Here is a 21659-nt window from a genome sequence, read left to right as displayed (position 1 = left end):
TATATATATTTAGATTTAGTTTTTAGTATACACACACACACACACATTCTGAGTTAGAATTCCATGATCCAAAAAAGATAAAATATAATTTAGTATACATTTAGCTACAAATCAATTCTATTTCACCTTTTCTTGGGTCATGAGCTCTAATTCAAAATTTTGAACACTATTTTCAATAATTTCATAAAACTAAACAAAAAGTTACAGGTTTTTCATTCCATTTTAAATAAATATTGATTCACTATCTCATATCTACTAAAGAAATTTGAAAACATGTATTTCCTATCAGATTTTTGTCATCACACTGTGTTTTCACTATTTCATATACAAACTAGATTATAATCAAAAATTTTAAATTATTATACAATCCTTCTTTATGCAAGGTATAGAGGTTTAAGGAGAAACACAGTAAGCTAAATGCTCATTAAGATAAGGTTTTTAAGGAAGTAAAAATCAGGAATCCAGCTAGAAAACATAAGATGCTTCTTACTGCTCTTAACTCATATCCTAAAGTTTGGCTGGAAATGAATTCTCAAAGCGTTAACTGCATCAAACATTGAAATAAAGAAATTCAAAATATAAGCACAAAAGTAATATATCTTCTATTTTACATTATAGAGAAAAATTTCACATATTTTAAGATATTTTCTCTGTACACATATTTTGAATAAATTCATTCTATAGCTCCATGACACACTACTAATATGTTCAATTTAAAAGGCTAATCTACGCCTGTACACCCAGGGTATACCTGATTAGTATGCTACAACAGAAAGAAAGGATTGGTTGGCCATAAATCATTCTTTGTAAGAAGGGTACAAAAACAGTTTCCATTCATTAAGTGGTAACCTTGGCTTGTTCCACAAGGACACATCTGGAGAGCTGACAGGACCAGGACTATATTCTGTGCCCTAATTTGGAGAGTAGCAGGTTAACTGAGCCTTAGTTTAGACTTGTATAATGGATATTTGACAGTCACTTTGGCCACTTAGCAATTTGGGTTTAGAGAATTATAAGTCTTCCACCTTTTGCAATAGATATCAGATATTTACACAACCTTTCCTATAACTAGGACTTGCATTTGCTCCATCAATCCTGTGTACCCATTTTGGATTCTGAACAAAATCTAGTGATATAAGGAATAATATAGAGTTTGGAATTTATCCTGAGAATGGTGGCTGCCACATCCAGTTTCCATTGACAAGCGTAACAAAATTCTGACAGAGTATCAAGTATTCAGTATTAGCATTGTCCATGGTAAAACCTGTGGTGACAGCCCAGTGGCAGCAGTAGCATCTCCTATTTAAACTTGACTTTCTCAAATTGTAGTAAATCTACCACCTTCAACAGCAGATTTGGTTGAGAGAGAAAAGCTATTTATAAATCCTAACTGTTCCATTTTATTTCTTTTTTTCAATGTTATGTTAGGAGTGGGACTAACTGTTCCATATTAGATATCAAGAAATTAGCTCTTTAGAATTTTCAAATTAAGGTCGCTTCCAAGATGGCTGAATAGGAACAGCTCCCGTCTGCAGCTCCCAGTGTGATCAACACAGAAGACGGATTTCTGCATTTCCAACTGAGATGCTGGTTCATCTCAATGGGAGTGGCTGGACAGTGGGTGCAGCTCACAGAGGGCAAGCTGAAGCAGGGCGGGGCTTTGCCTCACCCAGGAGTGTAAGGGGTTGGGGGATTTGCCTTTCCTAGCCAAGGGAAACCATAACAGGATGTACCTGGAAAAACGAGATACTTCTGCCCAAATACTGCACTTTTCCCATGGTCTTAGCAACTGGCAGACCAGGAGATTTTCTCCCGTGCCTGGCTCGGCAGGTCCGACACCCTCAGAGCCTTGCTCACTGCTAGCACTGTAGTCTGAGATTGACCTGCGATGCTGCAGCCTGGCGGGAGGAGGGGCGTCTGCCATTGCTGAGGCTTGAGTAGCTAAATAAAGCAGCTGGGAAGCTCAAACTGGGCGGAGCCCACTGCAGCTCAGCAAGGCCTACTGCCTCTATAGACTCCATCCCTGTGGGCAGGGCACAGCTAACAAAAGGCAGTAGAAACTTCTGCAGACTTAAACCCCCATGTCTGACAGCTCTGAAGAGAGCAGTGGTTCTCCCAGCATGGCATTCAAGCTCTGAGAACGGACGGACTGCCTCCTCAAGTGGGTCCCTGATCCCTGTGCAGCCTGACTGGGAGACACCTCCAAGTAGGGGCCAACAGACACCTCATATAGGCAGGTTCCCCTCTGGGACAAAGCTTCTAGAAGAAGGATCAGGCAGCAATATTTGCTGTTCTGCAATATTTGCTGTTCTACAGCCTCTGCTGGTGATACCGAGGCAAACAGGGTCTGAAGTGGACCTCCAGCAAACCCCAACAGACCTGCAGCTAAGGGGCCTGAGTGTTAGAAGGAAAACTAACAAACAGAAATAGCATAAACTTCAAAAAAAAGGACACCCACACCAAAACCCCATCTGTAGATCACTAACATCAAAGACCAAAGGTAGATAAAACCACAAAGATGGGGAGAAACCAGAGCAGAAAAGCAGAAAATTCTAAAAACCAGAGGGCCTCTTCTCCTCCAAAGGATCACAGCTCCTCACCAGCAATGAAACAAAACTGGATGGAGAATGACTTTGACGAGTTGACAAAAGTAGGCTTCAGAAGGTGGTAATAACAAACTTCTCCAAGCTAAAGGAGCATGGTCTAACCCATCGCGAGGAAGCTAAAAACCTTGAAAAAAGGTTAGATGAATGGCTAACGAGAATAAACAGTATAGAGAAGACCTTAAATGACCTGATGGAGCTGAAAACCACAGCATGAAAACTTTGTGATGCATGCACAAGCTTCAGTAACCAATTCAATCAAGTGGAAGAAAGGATATCAGTAATTGAAGATTGACTTAATGAAATAAAGTGAGAAGACAAGATTAGAGAAAAAAGAGTAAAAAGAAATGAACAAAGCCTCCAAGAAATATGGCACTATGTGAAAAGACCAAATCTACGTTTGATTGGTGTACCTGAAAGTGAGGGGGAGAATGGAACCAAGTTAGAAAACACTCTTCAGGATATTATCCAGGAGAACTTCCCCAACCTAGCAAGGCAGGCCAACATTCAAATTCAGGAAATACAGAGAAAACTATAAAGGTACTCCTCAAGAAGAGCAACCCTAAGACACATAATCGTCAGATTCACCAAGGTTGAAATGAAGGAAAAAATGTTAAGGGCTGCCAGAGAGAAAGATCAGGTTACATACAAAGGGAAGCTCATCAGACTAACAGCAGATCTCTTGGCAGAAACCCTACAAGCCAGAAGAGAGTGGGGCCAATATTCAACACTCTTAAATGAAAGAATTTTCAACCCAGAATTTCATATCTAGCCAAACTAAGTTTCATAAGTGAAGGAGAAATAAAATCTTTCACAGACAAGCAAATGCTGAGGGGTTTTGTTACCACCAGGCCTGCCTTACAAGAGCTCCTGAAGGAAGGGCTAAAAATGGAAAGGAACAACTGGTACCAGCCACTGCAAAAACATGCCAAATTGTAAAGCCCATCAATGCTTAGGAAGAAACTGCATCAACTAACGAGCAAAATAACCAGCTAACATCATAATGACAGGATCGAATTCACACATAACAATATTAACCTTAAATGTAAATGGGCTAAATGCCCCAATTAAAAGACACAGACTCGCAAACTGGATTAAAAGTCAAGACCCATCAGTGTGCTATATTCAGGAGACCCATCTCATGTGCAGAGACACACATAGGCTCAAAATAAAGGGATGGAGGAAGAGCTACCAAGCAAATGGAAAGCAAAAAAAAGCAGGGGTTGCAATCCTAGTCTCTGATAAAACGACTTTAAAACCAACAAATATCAAAAGAGACAAAGAAGGCCATTACATAATGGTAAGGGGATCAATTCAACAATAAGAGCCAACTATCCTAAATATATATGCACCCAAAACAAGACAACCCAGATTCATAAAGGAAGTCCTTAGAGACCTATAAAGAGACTTAGACGCCCACACAATAATAACGGGAGACTTTGACACTCTACTGACAATATTAGACAGATCAACAAGACAGAGGTTAACAACGATATCCAGGACTTCAACTCAGCTCTTCACCAAGCAGATCTAATAAACATCTAAAGAACTCTCTACCCCAAATTAAAAGAATATACATTCTGCTCAGTAACACATCACGCTTATTCTAAAATTGACCATATAATTGGAAGTAAAGCACTCCTCAGCAAATGTAAAAGAACAGAAATCACAACAAACTGTCTCTCAGACCACAGACCACAGTGCAATCAAATTGGAACTCAGGATAAAGAAACTCACTCAAAACCACACAACTACATGGAAACCGAACAACCTGCTCCTGAATGACTACTGGGTAAATAAAGAAATTAAGGCAGAAATAAAGACGTTCTTTGAAATCAATGAGAACAAAGACACAACATACCAGAATCTCTGGGACACATTCAAAGCAGTGTGTAGAGGGAAATTTAGAGCACTAAATGCCCGCAAGAGAAAGCAGGAAAGATCTAAAATCTACACCCTAACATCACAATAAAAAGAACTAGAGAAGCAAGAGCAAACACATTCAAAAGCTAGCAGAAGGCAAGAAATAACTAAGATCAGAGCAGAACTGAAGGAAATAGAGACACAAAAAAACCCTTCAAAATATCAAAGTATCCAGGAGCTGGCTTTTGGAAAGACCAACAATCTTGACAGACCACAAGCAAGACTAATAAAGAAGAAAAGAGAGAAGACTCAAATAGATGTAATAAAAAAAGATAAAGGGGATATCCCTATCGATCCCACAGAAATACAAACTACCATCAGAGAATACTATAAACACGTCTATGAAAATAAACTAGAAAATTTAGAATAAATGGATAAATTCCTGGACACATACTCTCTCACAAGAATAAACCAGGAAGAAGTTGAATCTCTGAATAGACTAATAACAGGCTCTGAAATTGAGGCAATAATTAATAACCTACCAACCAAAAAAAGTCCAGGATCAGATGGATTCACAGCCAAATTCCACCAGAGGTACAAAGAGAAGCTGGTACCATTCCTTCTGAAACTATTCCAATCCATACATAGAAAAAGAGGGAATCCTCCCTAACTCATTTTATGAAGCCAGCATCATGCTGATACCAAAGCCTGGCAGAGACACAACAAAAAAAGAGAATTTTAGACCAATATCCCTGATGAACATCAATGTGAAAATCCTCATTAAAATATTGGCAAACCGAATCCAGCAGCACATCAAAAAGTTTATCCACCATGATCAAGTGGGCTTCAGCCCTGGGATGCAAGGCACATGCAAATCAATAAATGTAATCCATCACACAAACAGAACCAACAACAAAAACCACATGATTATCTCAATAGAGGCAGAAAAGGCCTTTGGCAAAATTCAACAGCCCTTCATGCTAAAATCTCTCAATAAACTAGGTATTGATCGAACATACCTCAAAATAATAAGAGCTATTTATGACAAACCCACAGCCAATATCATACTGAATGGGCAAAAACTGGAAGCATTCCCTTTGAAAACTGGCACAAGACAGGGATGCCCTCTCTCACCACTCCTATTCAACATAGTTGGAAGTTGGAAATTCTAGCCAGGGCCATCAGGCAAGAGAAATAAATAAAGGGGATTCAATTAGAAAAAGACGGAGTCAAATTGTCCCTGTGTGCAGATGACATGATTGTATATTTAGAAAACCCCATCATCTCAGCCCAAAATCTCCTTAAGCTGATAAGCAACTTCAGCAAAGTCTCAGGATACAAAATTAATGTACAAAAATCACAAGCATTCCTATACACCAATAACAGACAAACAGGGCCAAATCATGAGTGAACTCCCATTCACAATTGTTACAAAAAGAATAAAATACCTAGGAATCCAACTTACAAGGGATGTGAAGGACCTCTTCAAGGAGAACTAAAAACCACTGCTCAATGAAATAAAAGATGAAATAAAAGACACAAACAAATGGAAGAACATTCCATGCTCATGGATAGGAAGAATCAATATCTTGAAAATGGCCATACTGCCCAAGGTAATTTATAGATTCAATGCCACCCCCATCAATCTACCAATGACTTTCTTCACAGAGTTAGAAAAAACTACTTTAAAGTTCATATGGAACCAAAAAAGAGCCTGCATAGCCAAGACAATCCTAAGCAAAAAGAACAAAGCTGGAGGCATCAGGCTACCTGACTTCAAACTATACTACAAGGCTACAGTAACCAAAACAGCACGGTACTGGTACCAAAACAGATATATAGACCAATGGAACAGAACAGAGGCCTCAGAAATAACACCACACATCTACAACCATCTGATCTTTGCAAACCTGACAAAAACAAGAAATGGGGAAAGGATTCCCTATTTGATAAATGGTGCTGGGAAAACTGGCTAGCCATATGCAGAAAGCTGAAACTGGATCCCTTCCTTATGCCTTATACAAAAATTAACTCACGATGGATTAAATACTTAAATGTAAGGCCTAAAACCATAAAAACCCTAGAAGAAAACCTAGGCAATACCATTTAGGACATAGGCATGGGCAAGGACTTTGTGACTAAAACACCGAAAGCAATGGCAACAAAAGCCAAAATTGACAAATGGGATCTAACTAAACTAAAGAGCTTCTGCACAGCAAAAGAAACTACCATCAGAGTGAACAGGCAACCTACAGAATGGGAGAAAACTTTTGCAACCTACCCAACTGACAAAGAGCTAATGTCCAGAATCTATAAATAACTTCAACAAATTTACAAGAAAAAAAACAAAGCATATGAACAGACACTTCTCAAAAGAAGACATTTATGCAGCCAACAGACACATGAAAAAATGCTCGTTGTGCACATGTACCCTAGAACTAAAAAAATAAAATTTTCCCATTAATAAAGATTTTCTAAATTGGGATATTTTTAGGGTGAAAGTGAAATTTATTAAAAATTACCCTATGCAAATAGGTGTAAATCAGGATTGCTGGAACAAATGAGGACATAGAGCATCCTGTAACACAGAAGAAGAGAGGAAGATATTCCATCCAATAGAACAAAGAAGTGAAAAGAGTTCTCTGCCTGAGGGACGAGATGCTTGAGGGACGAGGTAACAATAGGTCAGACATGAGTCCTACTTTATCTACCAAGTGAAAAATGCAAGTGGGGCCAGTTGGAAATGAAGGGCAAATAAAGCCAGATACTCTAGGGATACTCCAGGAATATAAGCACACTTACTCTTAGCTTTTCAGGCAATAGCCTAGGAAAATTGACAATCCCTTAAAGAGTCCTTCATATTTTACATTGTGCTAGAAAAACATACTACTCTCTAGGTCATGTTGAAAATGGACTGAAAAAGGTATATCTATGTAGATGGACCCTAACTGGTTTCCAAATTGTTCATGGCTTGTATTTGCAACATAGAGAAATCAGAAGCCTCAACCACCTCAGTGGGGTACATGGAAATGTTAATATTTGATGTACTAGAGCAGAAAAAATACTAGGGTTAGGATAATGAGGCCACAGATATAAAGGAGTTCACAGATATTGTGAGAGGCCATGGATTTAGCAAGGTGTGTTGGGTTCACATACAAAAGAACTACCCAGGAACTATCCAGGAGCTATCCAGAACTACCCAGGCATCATGTACCTGGACACCAACCTAATCAAACAAGTCACAGTACACTGGAGAGTGAATATAGCCTGTAGACTTTAAGCTATATGGATAGATAATTAACTTTTTTACTAGGAACCATCTGGGGAAGAATAAAAAGGGCATGCCATTTGAAGGAAGAAAATGAGCACTAATAACGATGATTTAGATAAATATTCAGTTAATATAATATTCAAACACCCTGTGTTAAACCCAAAGAGACTGGTTTAACTCACAAAGATTGGGATAGTCTTTAATATGCAGGTTATCTTTTCTTTTGTCTTCACCAGGAGTAGGAGTTCAAAGACAAAACCAGTTGCAGATAATAAATATATATTTCTTTGCACATCTGAAGAGTAGTGTGCAAAATTCAACTCTAACTCACAGATCAAATGATTTTAACTTTTTAAACATGTTTTAATCTTATACACATATCAATCATAAGGCAAATAATTTATCCCTATTTAATAAGTGAGTAAAATCCCTATTTAATAAGTGAGTAAAAAGACATATTTAAATAACCTGAATCCTCACTTGGCTGTTTTATAATGGCTGGAATTCATACCAGGCCATTCCAAGTTCTTAGCTCTTTCCACTAAACCATCGAGGAGCAACTTGAAACACAAATATTGTACAGGGTATATGGGAGATAAGCATGAGACCAGGAGGACTAAAGAGAGTAAGATGGGTAGCAAAAGTTTAAGCTTGGCCCATCTGGAATAGGAAATAGGAAGAGATCTGAATCTAGCTCCTAATACCTCAGGATATAGAATAAAGAAAGCCTTTTGTTAGGAGACTGGGGAAGACAGATTAGATGAAAAGAAGCAAGGGTATGAAATTCTGAAGGTTTGATTATAATGCCATAAAATTTAAATTATTGTTAAACTCATTTGTATTAGTTTATTCTCACACCACTATGAGGAAATACCTGAGATTGGGTATTTTATAAAGAATAGAGGTTTAATTGGCTCAAGTTCCACATGGCTGGGGAGTCCTCAGGAAATTTACAATCATGGTAGAAGACACCTCTTCATAGGGCGGCAGGAAAGAGAATGAGTGCAAGCAAAAGAAATGCCAGACGCTTATACGACCACCAGATCTCCTGAGACTCACTCATTATCATGAGAACAGCATGGGAGAAACCATCCCCATGATTCAGTTACCTCCACCTGGTCCCACCCTTGACACGTGGGGATTATTACAATTCGAGGTGAGATTTGGATGGGGACACAGCCAAATCATATTATCATTGTATTCAATATTACTTAAAATTCAAACATTCAAAACACAAAATTAAATTCAACCACAAGGGACATCAAGACAATGATGTTTTGCATTTTCGAAGCTAAGAATTTCACGCAAAAGACAAAACAAACTTGATTAAAGCATGTCTTAACAATAAAATTATTCAAAAGAGTATTATCATCATGTAAGCTTTTGTAGCTTCTCAAAGTTTAGCCAAAAATGAAAATCTCTAGAAAACAATAGAATGTCAAGCATAGTTGCAGTTTTACATATTCTAAAAAAACTGATAAATGGTTTTAAAGTGGCATATAAACACTTTGTTTCTTTTTCTTAAACTTTTATGCCAAAGGTATCTCACCCACTACTCTAGGCCTAGGCCTATACAAAAACCCTAAAAGGATGTCATCCATTAGCAAAAATAACCAAAAACTTGAGTCAGTACCTAGGAGGAAGTTTTTATTTATTAAAATATCTCATATAAGTTTCACAGCAATCTTAAAAGGTATGTCTTTGGTCTTTGCAGCTACATTTTATATATGAGAAATCTGAGCTCCAATTTGTTTAAATAACTCTCCTAAGGTTGTTTATAGCTGTCAAAGCTGGCATTTAAACCCAAGTTTGACCACAATGGCTAAGTTTTTTCTTCTAACTACAATTTAATAATCTGTTATGAATTTATGTCTCAGTTAAATGATACTTAATTTTTTTGAGACACTCTCTCACTCTGTTGCCTAGGCTGGAGTGCAGTGGTATGGGGCCATCTCGGCTCACTGCAACCTCCACCTCCCAGGTTCAAATGGATTCTCATGCCTCAGCGTCCTGAGTAGCAGGGATTACAGGCCTGTGCCACCACACCAGGCTTTTTTTTTTTTTTTTTTTTTTTTGTATTTTTAGTAGAGACAGGGTTTCACCATATTGGCCAGGCTGGTCTCAACCTCCTGGCCTCAAGTGATCCACCTACCTTGGTCTCCCAAAGTGCTGGCATTACAGGCATGAGCTACTGCCCCGGCCTAATTTTATAATAATCTTTATACGTAATTAAATGGAGAAATACTTTTACTGAATGTTTCCAAAAGGATCTCTTTTACATGAAAGTTGGTTGGAAATGTTTTAAAATTAATCTCAGAAACAAAATCAGTATTTCTACTTGTATTATTAAAAAAATGATTAAAAGATCACTTTAAGTTAGCTTTGACTGTATCTTTACCTGCCCAACTACTTTGTCTCTTTCCAAGGAGGTCAGCATTTTCTCCTTCAGTAAAGTGTGGTGTTTCTCATGTAACACCCTTATAGTCGGTTCATAAGACGCATAATGTAACTTCAACCTATAAAAAATAAAGTCAATAGCATCTTAAGGGGTTATTGAGTTAAATCAGTAATTTCCATCTAACATCGAAACCTTTTTTTCTTTTTCTTTTTTGCTGTGAAATAAAAATGAATAATCGTATAAAGGTTAACATACTACAGCCAAGAAGCACAAAAAGCATACAACTTCACTGCAACTTGAGGGTGGAGGGTGCAGTGAGGGAGCAAATCACATGTCTTAACTAGTTCTCTATTTCCTACTAGCACCTTTTGCTGTGTCCAAGCATGTACTCAGAAGATTGCTGCTGCCCATGAAATTTTTAAAAATGCAATTCCTTTTGTCAATTTGGAAATAACTGTCAGAAAGACAAGGGCCACAAATAATAGATGATTAAACATGGAGTGTCATTCACATCAAAATAAACTAAAGAACAGTCTTCAAAACAAGTTTGGCTAATCTTGTATTTTAAAAATTAAGTATAAAAACATTTTGATATCTAAACAGAAGGAATAATTCAGCCTAGTATATAATATACCTTCAAAAATCTGTTTTATTTGAAAATTACCTCAAAATCTTTTTATTGAATTGTAATTTACATGGATAAAACATACAGCTCTTAAGCGTTACAGTTCAGAGTTTTGAGAAATGCACACCCAAGTAGTACACATTATCAAAATATGAAGCATGTCTAACACCCCAGAAAATTCTAGAACTTCATTTATTTGGTATCATATAACATGTTCTCTTTTTTAACTAGTTTATTTCACTCAGTATAATGTTTCTTTAGATTATTCCATATTACTTTACATAGCAGTACTTCACTCCTCTGTACTGTGAGTAGTATTCCCTTGTATGTATGTATATTCCTTCAATGTGGTTATCCAATATTTTGCTGATGAAAACCTGAGTGGATTTTAGTTTGGGCTATCATGAATAAGACCTCTTTAAACATTTTTATATAACTCATGTAATATTTTTTGGTCATATATCTTCATTTATTTTAGATAAATACCCAGGAGTTTAATTACTGGGTTATAATTTATACTTCCAACAACCCTATATGACAGTCCTGGTTACTCTACGTTATTGCCAACCTCTGGTGATATCAGTCTAATGAGAGTTTATCCATCTTATTATCAAAATTTGTCAATTTTATTATATTTTCCATTAACCAACATCTGACTTTGTTGATTTTTTGTTTGTTCATTTGCTATTTTATTGATTTCAGTTCTTATTTTTCATTTCTTTATGTTTCTTGGTTGTAATTTGCTCTTTTTAAGCTTCTAATATGACATCATTGGTTTTAAAACTTTATTTTCTAAAATAAGCATTTAAAGCCATCAATTTCAGTTTAAGCTGCATTGGCTGCATTTCAATATGCTGCATTTTTCATCATTCAGTTCAAAATATTCTCTAATTTCCTTCTTTGCCTCATGGATTATTTAAAGTATACTACTTAATTTCCAAATATTTGAGAAACCCCCTGAGATTTTTAAAAATTGATTTCTAATTTAATTTGGTTGTGGTCAGAAAACATTCTATGTATGACATCAGTCCTTTGAAACATATAGAGACTTGTTTTAAGGCTCAGTATACGATCTATTTTAGTGACAATTCCATGTGCACTGGAAAGAGCAAAGTAGAAGTCAAGAAATGTTAACTATGTTCAAGTGATTGACAGCATTCTTCTACACAACCTCTGGAATCTCTATTTTGCTCAGAGCTTCCCAGGCGCTGTTTCCTGCCAGGCTTTGTGTTCTCTCATCCTATACTTCCACAAGTTAGTTATATGGCCAAAGATTGAAAAGGACTATTACAGGTATTTCTTACATTTCATGTACCTCCTTCCTTCTGTGTACACCGTGCTGCAAGTTCCAGCTACCTCTATAGCCCTGAACTCTGATCTCTGCCTCCTCAGCTCTGAAAACCACCATTCTCTGCTTGGGCTATATCTGGTCCCCTCTGTTGGAATGGGAGTCTGTAGGGGCCAGAAAATAAGTAGGGTCCTGGCTCACAGCATATTTGGTCCATGTACCCACCCAGTGATCAATTCCAGTGTTCCTGAGTAAATAATTGGAATTGATATACTTGGCAATTGGAATAAGCTAGCAGAATGGGGAAGGTTATCCCCAGCCTCTTCTTAGATGTCAAATACATCTATGAATATTTCTTCCTATACTTTCTAATACTGAGTGTTAAAATCCTAAGTATAACTAAGGGAATGTCTATTTTTCCTTTCAATTTTATCAGAGTTTGCTTCATGTATTTTGAAGCTCTTAGAGTAATGCATATTTAATATTATGTCTTCCAGGTGAACTGACTCTTTTTATCACATGAAATGTATGAAAAATCCCTCTCTTCTTCTCTGGTTCTCAGGATGCCCCTGAGAATGTTTTTCTGTAGCCTTATGGGCTTACAGAGGTGGTCCCCATGTCCTAGAGAGAAGTAGTACTTCAGCTGTGCTGCAAGATGCTGAAAAACCCTCTTCCCCACAAACAAACAGATCTCCCTCCAAGCCCCCAGACTGCCAGAAGTATCCCTACCTCCTCTCCTCAGTGTGATTAGGGAGGAAAGAGACTATACATCTAAACTGCTGCAAGAAGTAGTCAGCATGTACTGACAGGAACCAGAAAAGTACCCTCTAGAGACTGGATTTTGAGGTACTTGATTAAAGGGGACTGGAATGTTAGACTGGATAAACAATAATTCCTTGACCTCCACACAGTGGATTTAAAATTATAGTAAGAACTCCAGGGGAGTGAAGCCAAGATGGCCGAATAGGAACAGCTCCAGTCTACAGCTCCCAGCATGAGCAACACAGAAGATGGGTGATTTCTGCATTTCCAACTGAGGTACCAGGTTCTTCTCACTGGGGAGTGTCAGAAACTGGGTACAGGATACTGGGTGCAGCGCACCAAGCGTGAGCCGAAGCATGGCGAGGCATCGCCTCACCCGGGAAGCACAAGGGGTCAGGGAATTCCCTTTCCTAGTCAAAGAAACGGGTAACAGACAGCACCTGGAAAATTGGGTCACTCCTACCCTAATACTGCACTTTTCCAATGGTCTTAGCAAACGGCACCCCTGGAGATTATATCCTGCACCTGGCTCAGAGGGCCCTACACCCAGGGAGCCTCACTCATTGCTAGCACGGCAGTCTGAGATCAAACTGCAAGGTGGCAGCCAGGCTGGGGGAGGGGTGCCCACCAATGCCAAGGGTTGAGTAGGTAAACAAAGTGGCTGGGAAGCTTGAACTGGGTGGAGCCCACCGCAGCTCGAGGAGGCCTGCCTGCCTCTGTAGACTCCACCTCTGGGGGCAAGGGCATAGCCAAACAAAAGGCAGCAGAATCTACTGCAGACTTAAAAGTCCCTGTCTGACAGCTTTGAAGAGAGTAGTGGTCCTCCCAGCACACAGCTGGAGATCTGAGAATGGATAGACTGCCTCCTCAAGTGGGTTCCTGACCCCCAAGTAGCCTAACTGGGAGGCACCCCCCAGTAGGGGCAGACTGACACCTCACACGGCTGGGTATTCCTCTGAGACAAAACTTCCAGAGGAACAATCAGGCAGCAACATTTGCTGTTCACTAATATCCGCTGTTCTGCAGCCTCTGCTGCTGATGCCCAGACAAACAGAGTCTGGAGTGGACCTCCAGCAAACTCCAACAGACCTGCAGCTGAGGGACCTGACTGTTATAAGGAAAACTAACTAACAGAAATGACATCCACACCAAAACCCTATCTGTACATCACCATCATCAAAGATCAAAGGTAGATAAAACCACAAAGACGGGGAAAAAACAGAGAAGGAAAACTGGAAACTCTAAAAATCAGAGTGCCCCTCCTCCTACAAAGGAATTCAGCTCCTCACCAGCAACTGAACAAAGATGGACGGAGAATAACTTTGACAAGTTGAGAGAAGAAGGCTTCAGACGATCAAACTACTCCGAGCTAAAGGAGGAAGTTAGAACCCATAGCAAAGAAGTTAAAAACCTTGAAAAAAAATTAGATGAATGGCTAACTAGAATAACCAACACAGAGAAGTCCTTAAAGGACCTGATGGAGCTGAAAACCAAGGCACAAAAACTACGTGACGAATGCACAAGCTTCAGTAGCCAATTCAATCAACTGGAAGAAAGGGTATCAGTGATGGAAGATGAAATGAATGAAATGAAGTCAGAAGAGAAGTTCAGAGAAAAAAGAATAAAAAGAAATCAACAAAGCCTCCAAGAAATATGGGACTATGTGAAAAGACCAAATCTACGTGTGATTGGTGTACCTGAATATGACGGGGAGAATGGAACCAAGTTGGAAAACACTCTGCAGGATATTATCCAGGAGAACTTCCCCAATCTAGCAAGGCAGGCCAACATTCCAATTCAGGAAATACAGAGAATGCCACAAAGATACTCCTCAAGAAGAGCAACTCCAAGACACATAATTGTCAGATTCACCAAAGTTGAAATGAAGGAAAAAATGTTAAGGACAGCCAGAGAGAAAGGTCGGGTTACCCACAAAGGGAAGCCCATCAGAATAACAGCTGATCTCTTAGCAGAAACTCTACAAGCCAGAAGAGAGTGGGGGCCAATATTCAACATTCTTAAAGAAAAGAATTTTCAAACCAGAATTTCATATCCAGCCAAACTAAGCTTCAGAAGTGAAGGAGAAATAAAATCCTTTGCAGACAAGCAAATGCTGAGAGATTTTGTCACCACCAGGCCTGCCCTAAAAGAGCTCCTGAAGGAAGCACTAAACATGGAAAGGAACAACTGGTACCAGCCACTGCAAAAACATGCCAAATTGTAAAGACCATCAATGCTAGGAAGAAACTGCATCAACTAACGAGCAAAATAACCAGCTAACATCATAATGACAGGATCAAATTCACACATAACAATATTAACCTTAAACGTAAATGGGCTAAATGCTCCAATTAAAAGACACAGACTGGCAAATTGGATAAAGAGTCAAGACCCATCAGTGTGCTGTATTCAGGAAACCAATCTCACATGCAGAGACACACATAGGCTCAAAATCAAGGAATGGAGGAAGATCTACCAAGCAAAACAAAAAAAGGCAGGGGCTGCAATCCTAGTATCGGATAAAACAGACTTTAAACCAACAAAGATCAAAAGAGACAAAGAAGGCCATTACATAATGGTAAAGGGATCAATTCAACAAGAAGAGCTAACTATCCTAAATATATATGCACCCAATACAGGAGCACCCAGATTCATACAGCAAGTCCTCAGAGACCTACAAAGAGACTTAGACTCCCACACAATAATAATGGGAGACTTTAACACCCCACTGTCAACATTAGACAGATCAACGAGACAGAAAGTTAACAAGGATATCCAGGAATTGAAGTCAGCTTTGCACCAAGCAGACCTAATAGACATCTACAGAACTCTCCACCCCAAATCAACAGAATATACATTCTTTTCAGCACCACACCACACCTATTCCATAACTGACCACATAGTTGGAAGTAAAGCACTCCTCAGCAAATGCAAAAGAACGGAAATTATAACAAACTGTCTCTCAGACCACAGTGCAATCAAACTAGAACTCAGGATTAAGAAACTCACTCAAAATCGCTCAACTACATGGAAACTGAACAACCTGCTCCTGAATGACTACTGGGTACATAACGAAATGAAGGCAGAAATAAAGATGTTCTTTGAAACAAACGAGAACAAAGACACAACATACCAGAATCTCTGGACACATTCAAAGCAGTGTGTAGGGGAAATTTAGAGCACAAAATGCCCACAAGAGAAAGCAGGAAAGATCTAAAATTGACACCCTAACATCACAATTAAAAGAACTAGAGAAGCAAGAGCAAACACATTCAAAAGCTAGCAGAAGGCAAGAAATAACTAAGATCAGAGAAGAACTGAAGGAAATAGAGACACAAAAATCCCTTCAAAAAATCAATGAATCCAGGAGATGGTTTTTTGAAAAGATCAATAAAATTGATAGACCACTAGCAAGACTAATAAAGAAGAAAAGAGAGAAGAATCAAACAGACACAATAAAATTGATAAAGGGGATATCACCACCGATCCCACAGAAATACAAACTACCATCAGAGAATACTATAAACACCTCTATGCAAATAAACCAGAAAATCTAGAAGAAATGGATAAATTCCTCAACACATACACCCTCCCAAGACTAAACCAGGAAGAAGTTGAATCTCTGAATAGACCAATAACAGGCTCTGAAACTGAGGCAACAATTAATAGCTTACCAACCAAAAAAAGTCCAGGACCAGATGGATTCACAGCCAAATTCTACCAGAGGTACAAGGAGGAGCTGGTACCATTCCTTCTAAAACTATTCCAAACAATAGAAAAAGAGGGAATCCTCCCTAACTCATTTTATGAGGCCAGCATCATCCTGATACCAAAGCCTGGCAGAGACACAATAAAAAAAAAGAGAATTTTAGACCAATATCCTTGATGAACATTGATGCAAAAATCCTCAATAAAATACTGGCAAACCAAATCCAGCAGCACATCAAAAAGCTTATCCATCATGACCAAGTGGGCTTCATCCATGGGATGCATTGCTGGTTCAACATACACAAATCAATAAACATAATCCAGCATATAAACAGAACCAACGACAAAAACCATATGATTATCTCAATAGATGCAGAAAAGGCCTTTGACAAAATTCAACAACACTTCATGCTAAAAACTCTCAATAAATTAGTTATCGATGGGACGTATCTCAAAATAATAAGAGCTATCTATGACAAACCCACAGCCAATATCATATTGAATGGGCACAAACTGGAAGCATTCCCTTTGAAAACTGGCACAAGACAGGGATGCCCTTTCTCACCACTCCTATTCAACATAGTGTTGGAAGATGTGGCCAGGGCAATCAGGCAGGAGAAGGAAATAAAGGGTATTCAATTAGGAAAAGAGGAAGTCAAATTGCCCCTGTTTGCAGATGACATCATTGTATATCTAGAAAACCCCATCATCTCAGCCCAAAATCTCCTTAAGCTGATAGGCAACTTTAGCAATGTCTCAGGATAGAAAATCAGTGTGCAAAAATGACAACCATTCATATACACCAATAACAGACAAACAGAGAGCCAAATCATGAGTGAACTCCCATTCATAATTGCTGCAAAGAGAATAAAACACCTAGGAATCCAACTTACAAGGGACATGAAGGACCTCTTCAAGGAGAACTACAAACAACTGCTCAATGAAATAAAAGAGGATACAAACAAATGGAAGCACATTCCATGCTCATGGGTAGGAAGAATCAATATCGTGAAAATGGCCGTACTGCCCAAGGTAATTTATAGATTCAATGCCATCCCCATCAAGCTACCAATGACTTTCTTCACAGAATTGGAAAAAACTACTTTAAAGTTCATTATCGATCCAAAAAAGAGCCCACATTGCCAAGTCAATCTTAAGCAAAAAGAACAAAGCTGGAGCCATCACGCTACCTGACTTCAAACTATACTACAAGGCTACAGTAACCCAAACATCATGGTACTGGTACCAAAACAGAGATATAGACCAATGGAACAGAACAGAGCCCTCAGAAATAATGCCACATATGTACAACCATCTGATCTTTGACAAACCTGACAAAAACAAGAAATGGGGAAAGGATTCCCTACTTAATAAATGGTGCTGGGAAAACTGGCTAGCCATATGTAGAAAGCTGAAACTGGATCCCTTCCTTACACCTGATACAAAAATTAATTCAAGATGGATTAAAGACTTAAATATTAGACCTAAAACCATAAAAACCCTAGAAGAAAACCTAGGCAATACCATTCAGGACATAGGCATGGGCAAGGACTTCATGTCTAAAACACCAAAAGCAATGGCAACAAAAGCCAAAATTGACAAATGGGATCTAATTAAACTAAAGAGCTTCTGCACAGCAAAAGAAACTACCATCAGAGTGAACAGGCAACCTACAGAATGGGAGAAAATTTTTGCAACCTACTCATCTGACAAAGGGCTAATATCCAGAATCTACAATGAACTCAAACAAATTTACAAGAAACAAACAAACAACCTCATCAACAAGTGGGTGAAGGATATGAACAGACATTTCTCAAAAGAAGACATTTATGCAGCCAAAAAACACATGAAAAAATGCTCATCATCACTAGCCATCAGAGAAATGCAAATCAAAACCACAGTGAGATACCATCTCACACCAGTTAGAATGGCGATCATTAAAAAGTCAGTAAACAACAGGTGCTGGAGAGGATGTGGAGAAATAGGAACACTTTTACACTGTTGGTGGGACTGTAAACTACTTCAACCATTGTGGAAGTGGGTGTGGTGATTCCTCCGGGATCTAAAACTAGAAATACCATTTGACCCAGCCATCCCATTACTGGGTATATACCCAAAGGATTATAAATCATGCTGCTATAAAGACACATGCACACATATGTTTATTGCAGCACTATTCACAATAGCGAAGACTTGGAACCAACCCAAATGTCCAACAATGATAGACCGGATTAAGAAAATGTGGCACATATACACCATGGAATACTATGCAGCCATAAAAAAGGATGAGTTCATGTCCTTTGTAGGGACATTGATGAAGCTGGAAACCATCATTCTCAGCAAACTATCGCAAGGACAAAAAAGCAAACACCGCATGTTCTCACTCATAGGTGGGAACTGAACATGAGAACACATGGACACAGGAAGGGGAACATCACACACTGGGGCCTGTTGTGGGGTCGGGGGAGTGGGGAGGGATAGCATTAGGAGATATGCCTAATGTTAAATGACAAGTTAATGGGTGCAGCACACCAACATGGCACATGTATACATATGTAACAAACCTGCACGTTGTGCACATGTATGCTAAAACTTAAAGTATAATAATAAAAAAAAAAAAGAACTCCAGTGAATAAGGTATATTCACTTCTAGAGTGGTTCTTAGAAACTTGGAAAAAGATAGCCAACACTGTGAAGTCGAGATGCTGGAGCTACCCTGGCAGATAGTAGAGGAAGCACTCCATAACACCATAGCAATTATATACTGTTATAAATAGCCTCGATTTTTCTGCAAATTACCCCTGGCTATTTAGTTGAGTGGCTATTTACTGGGGAAAGATATTTTAAGAAGTTGTCATTCAAATTCAGAAACCTAAAGCAGAATCATGACCCCTCTGTTAGAATGAGAGTCTATAGGGGAACAGAAAATAAGTAGGGTCCTGGCTAAAGTCTGCTCACAGCATATTTGGTTCATGTAAGCACCCAGTGATCTATTCCAGTCTTCCTGAGTAAATAATTTGAATTTGTATACTTAACAATTGGAATAAGCTAGCAGAATGGGGAAGGTTATGCCCAGCCACTTCTTGGATTTCAAATACACCTATGATGGACTATTTGATATTGTTCCAGAGGTTCTATTTATGTTTTTTCAGTGTTTTTCTTTGAGTCCCTGCTCATTTCTTTTCAGCTTTTTTCTCTTTGTGCACCAGTTGGATCATTTTCCATCTTCCTGTCTTCATGTTCATTGATCTTTCCATTGGCAATGTCCAATCTTCTAAGAACTATTAGTAAATTTTTCATTTGCATATTATGTTTTTTTCACTTCTCGAATTTCAGTTTAATTCTGTTTATCACTCCTTATAGTCACCATTTTCTTTAAAACTCTAAGCATTTCATAATAACTGTTGTAAAGTCCCTGTCTGCTAATTCTGTAATTCTCTTTTCTCTGTGTCTGTTTCTGCTTTTTCCTGATTATAGGACATGTCTTCCTGCTTCTAGATATATCTATAGATAAATCAATACATATAAACTTTATTTATTTATCATATATTGGACATACACTTGTCTGAATTTTGTTTTCTTCCTTTAAAGAGTTATTTTCTGACAGTTAATTTCCCAGTGAATCAGCTTGAGTTTTTCAAAGCTTACCTTTAAGCTTTTTGGAGAAAAAGTCTAAAGCAGCACTTTGTCTAGGACCAACTAAGTCTGCTTCTATGGCATGGCTTGTGGAGGATATTAAGTAAATGTTCAGAGTATTCAGTGAGGTTACTTCCCTTATGGCTGGTCAGAACTCCTACATCTCCCAGCACTGTGCAACCTCTGGAATCTCTATTTTGCTCATAGCTTCCCAGGTGCTGTTTCCTGCCAGGTTTTGTGTTCTCTCATCCTATACTTCCACAAGTTAGTTACGTGGCCAAAGACTGAAGAGAACCATTACAGATATTTCTTAAGCTACATTTCATGTACCTCCTTCCGTGTACACCATGCTGCAAGTTTCAGCTACCTCTGCAGCCCTGAACTCTGATCTCTGCCTCCTCAGCTCCGAAAACCACCATGCTCTGCTTGGGTTATATCTGGTCAAACTGTGGGCTGAAAAGAACCTTCAGGAAGATATGTAGGTTGATCATCCTGCTCATTTTGTGTTTGTCTTTTCTTAGGCATCACAGTCCTGCTTTGCCAATTTTCCACCATCTTAAAAAAAAAACTGCCTCATATATTTTGTCCAGTCTTGTAGTTCCTTACATTTGGGGAGCTAGTCCAGTACTAGTTGGAGAGCTATTTCTATACTATTTACAATGACATAGCCCAAAGCAGAAATTCCCCAAAAGTCCTCCAAAAGAATAATATTTTATTCCATTAATAATTAAAACAGAGCTTTTCATTTTCTATATTTTCATAGCAGTATTTACAAAAGTCATTAATTCGGATATCACATTATACCTCGTTGATGATAGCAATAGAAATTAAGTATTAAAGTGCAGTTGCATTATATATACATTTAATGTGTATTAATACAACACTCAGAAAAAGTAACAAAAATTAAAATTTAGGTAGTATGTACAATTCTATCCTCCTTTCTGATTAGCTTAGTGTGTGTTTATATGTATATATATGTAATATATATATACACTTTGCTGCATACTATAATCTCCATAAACATTGCATATTTATAAATACATAAAACACACAGATATAGAATTGTATACACAAAACCATGTACACTGTAATCTGTGGATGGTTGAAGAATTTTAAAGAAAATATTGATGGCAAAATTTCCCTTTTTTTAACTAACTTTGGAATTTAACTCATTCATGAGATATGGCTTGACTATTTTCTGTTAAAAGAATTAACAACACATAGAAATTTCACTGGACTATAACAAGGAAACAACATCTAGAGAAATTCTGTTTAATCCATTTTAAAGGGTGTGTCTATTTTATAAAGTCCATAAGTATTTCATAATTCATCTGTTTGCAAGTTCTAATATTAGCTATAGATAATTCCGAAAATAAGTACGTTCATAATAAGACATTTGTGTTAAATGGGAAATACAGGCCAGGCTTGGTCACTCATGCCTGTAATTCCAACACTTTGGGAGGCCGATCTGAGAGGATCACTGGTGCCCAGGACCTCAAAACCAA

General features: G+C 38.2%; 1 protein-coding gene across 7 annotated transcripts in view; it reads right to left on the bottom strand.

Annotated features, from left to right (window-relative positions):
• SPAG16 (sperm associated antigen 16) overlaps nucleotides 1-21659 on the bottom strand; it is a 1161742-nt gene that overhangs the window by 1079235 nt on the left and 60848 nt on the right. For all 7 annotated transcript variants that reach the window (XM_063645681.1, XM_055290509.2, XM_055290510.2 and 4 more), the window contains one exon: nucleotides 10136-10253. In XM_063645681.1, the coding sequence (XP_063501751.1) occupies nucleotides 10136-10253 (118 nt within the window). The remainder of the gene's footprint in view (nucleotides 1-10135; nucleotides 10254-21659) is intronic.

Source organism: Symphalangus syndactylus, chromosome 8 (genome assembly GCF_028878055.3).
Source record: "Symphalangus syndactylus isolate Jambi chromosome 8, NHGRI_mSymSyn1-v2.1_pri, whole genome shotgun sequence".
Classification (NCBI taxonomy): Eukaryota; Metazoa; Chordata; class Mammalia; order Primates; family Hylobatidae; genus Symphalangus; species Symphalangus syndactylus.
This window is presented reverse-complemented; position numbering and strand designations above follow the sequence as displayed.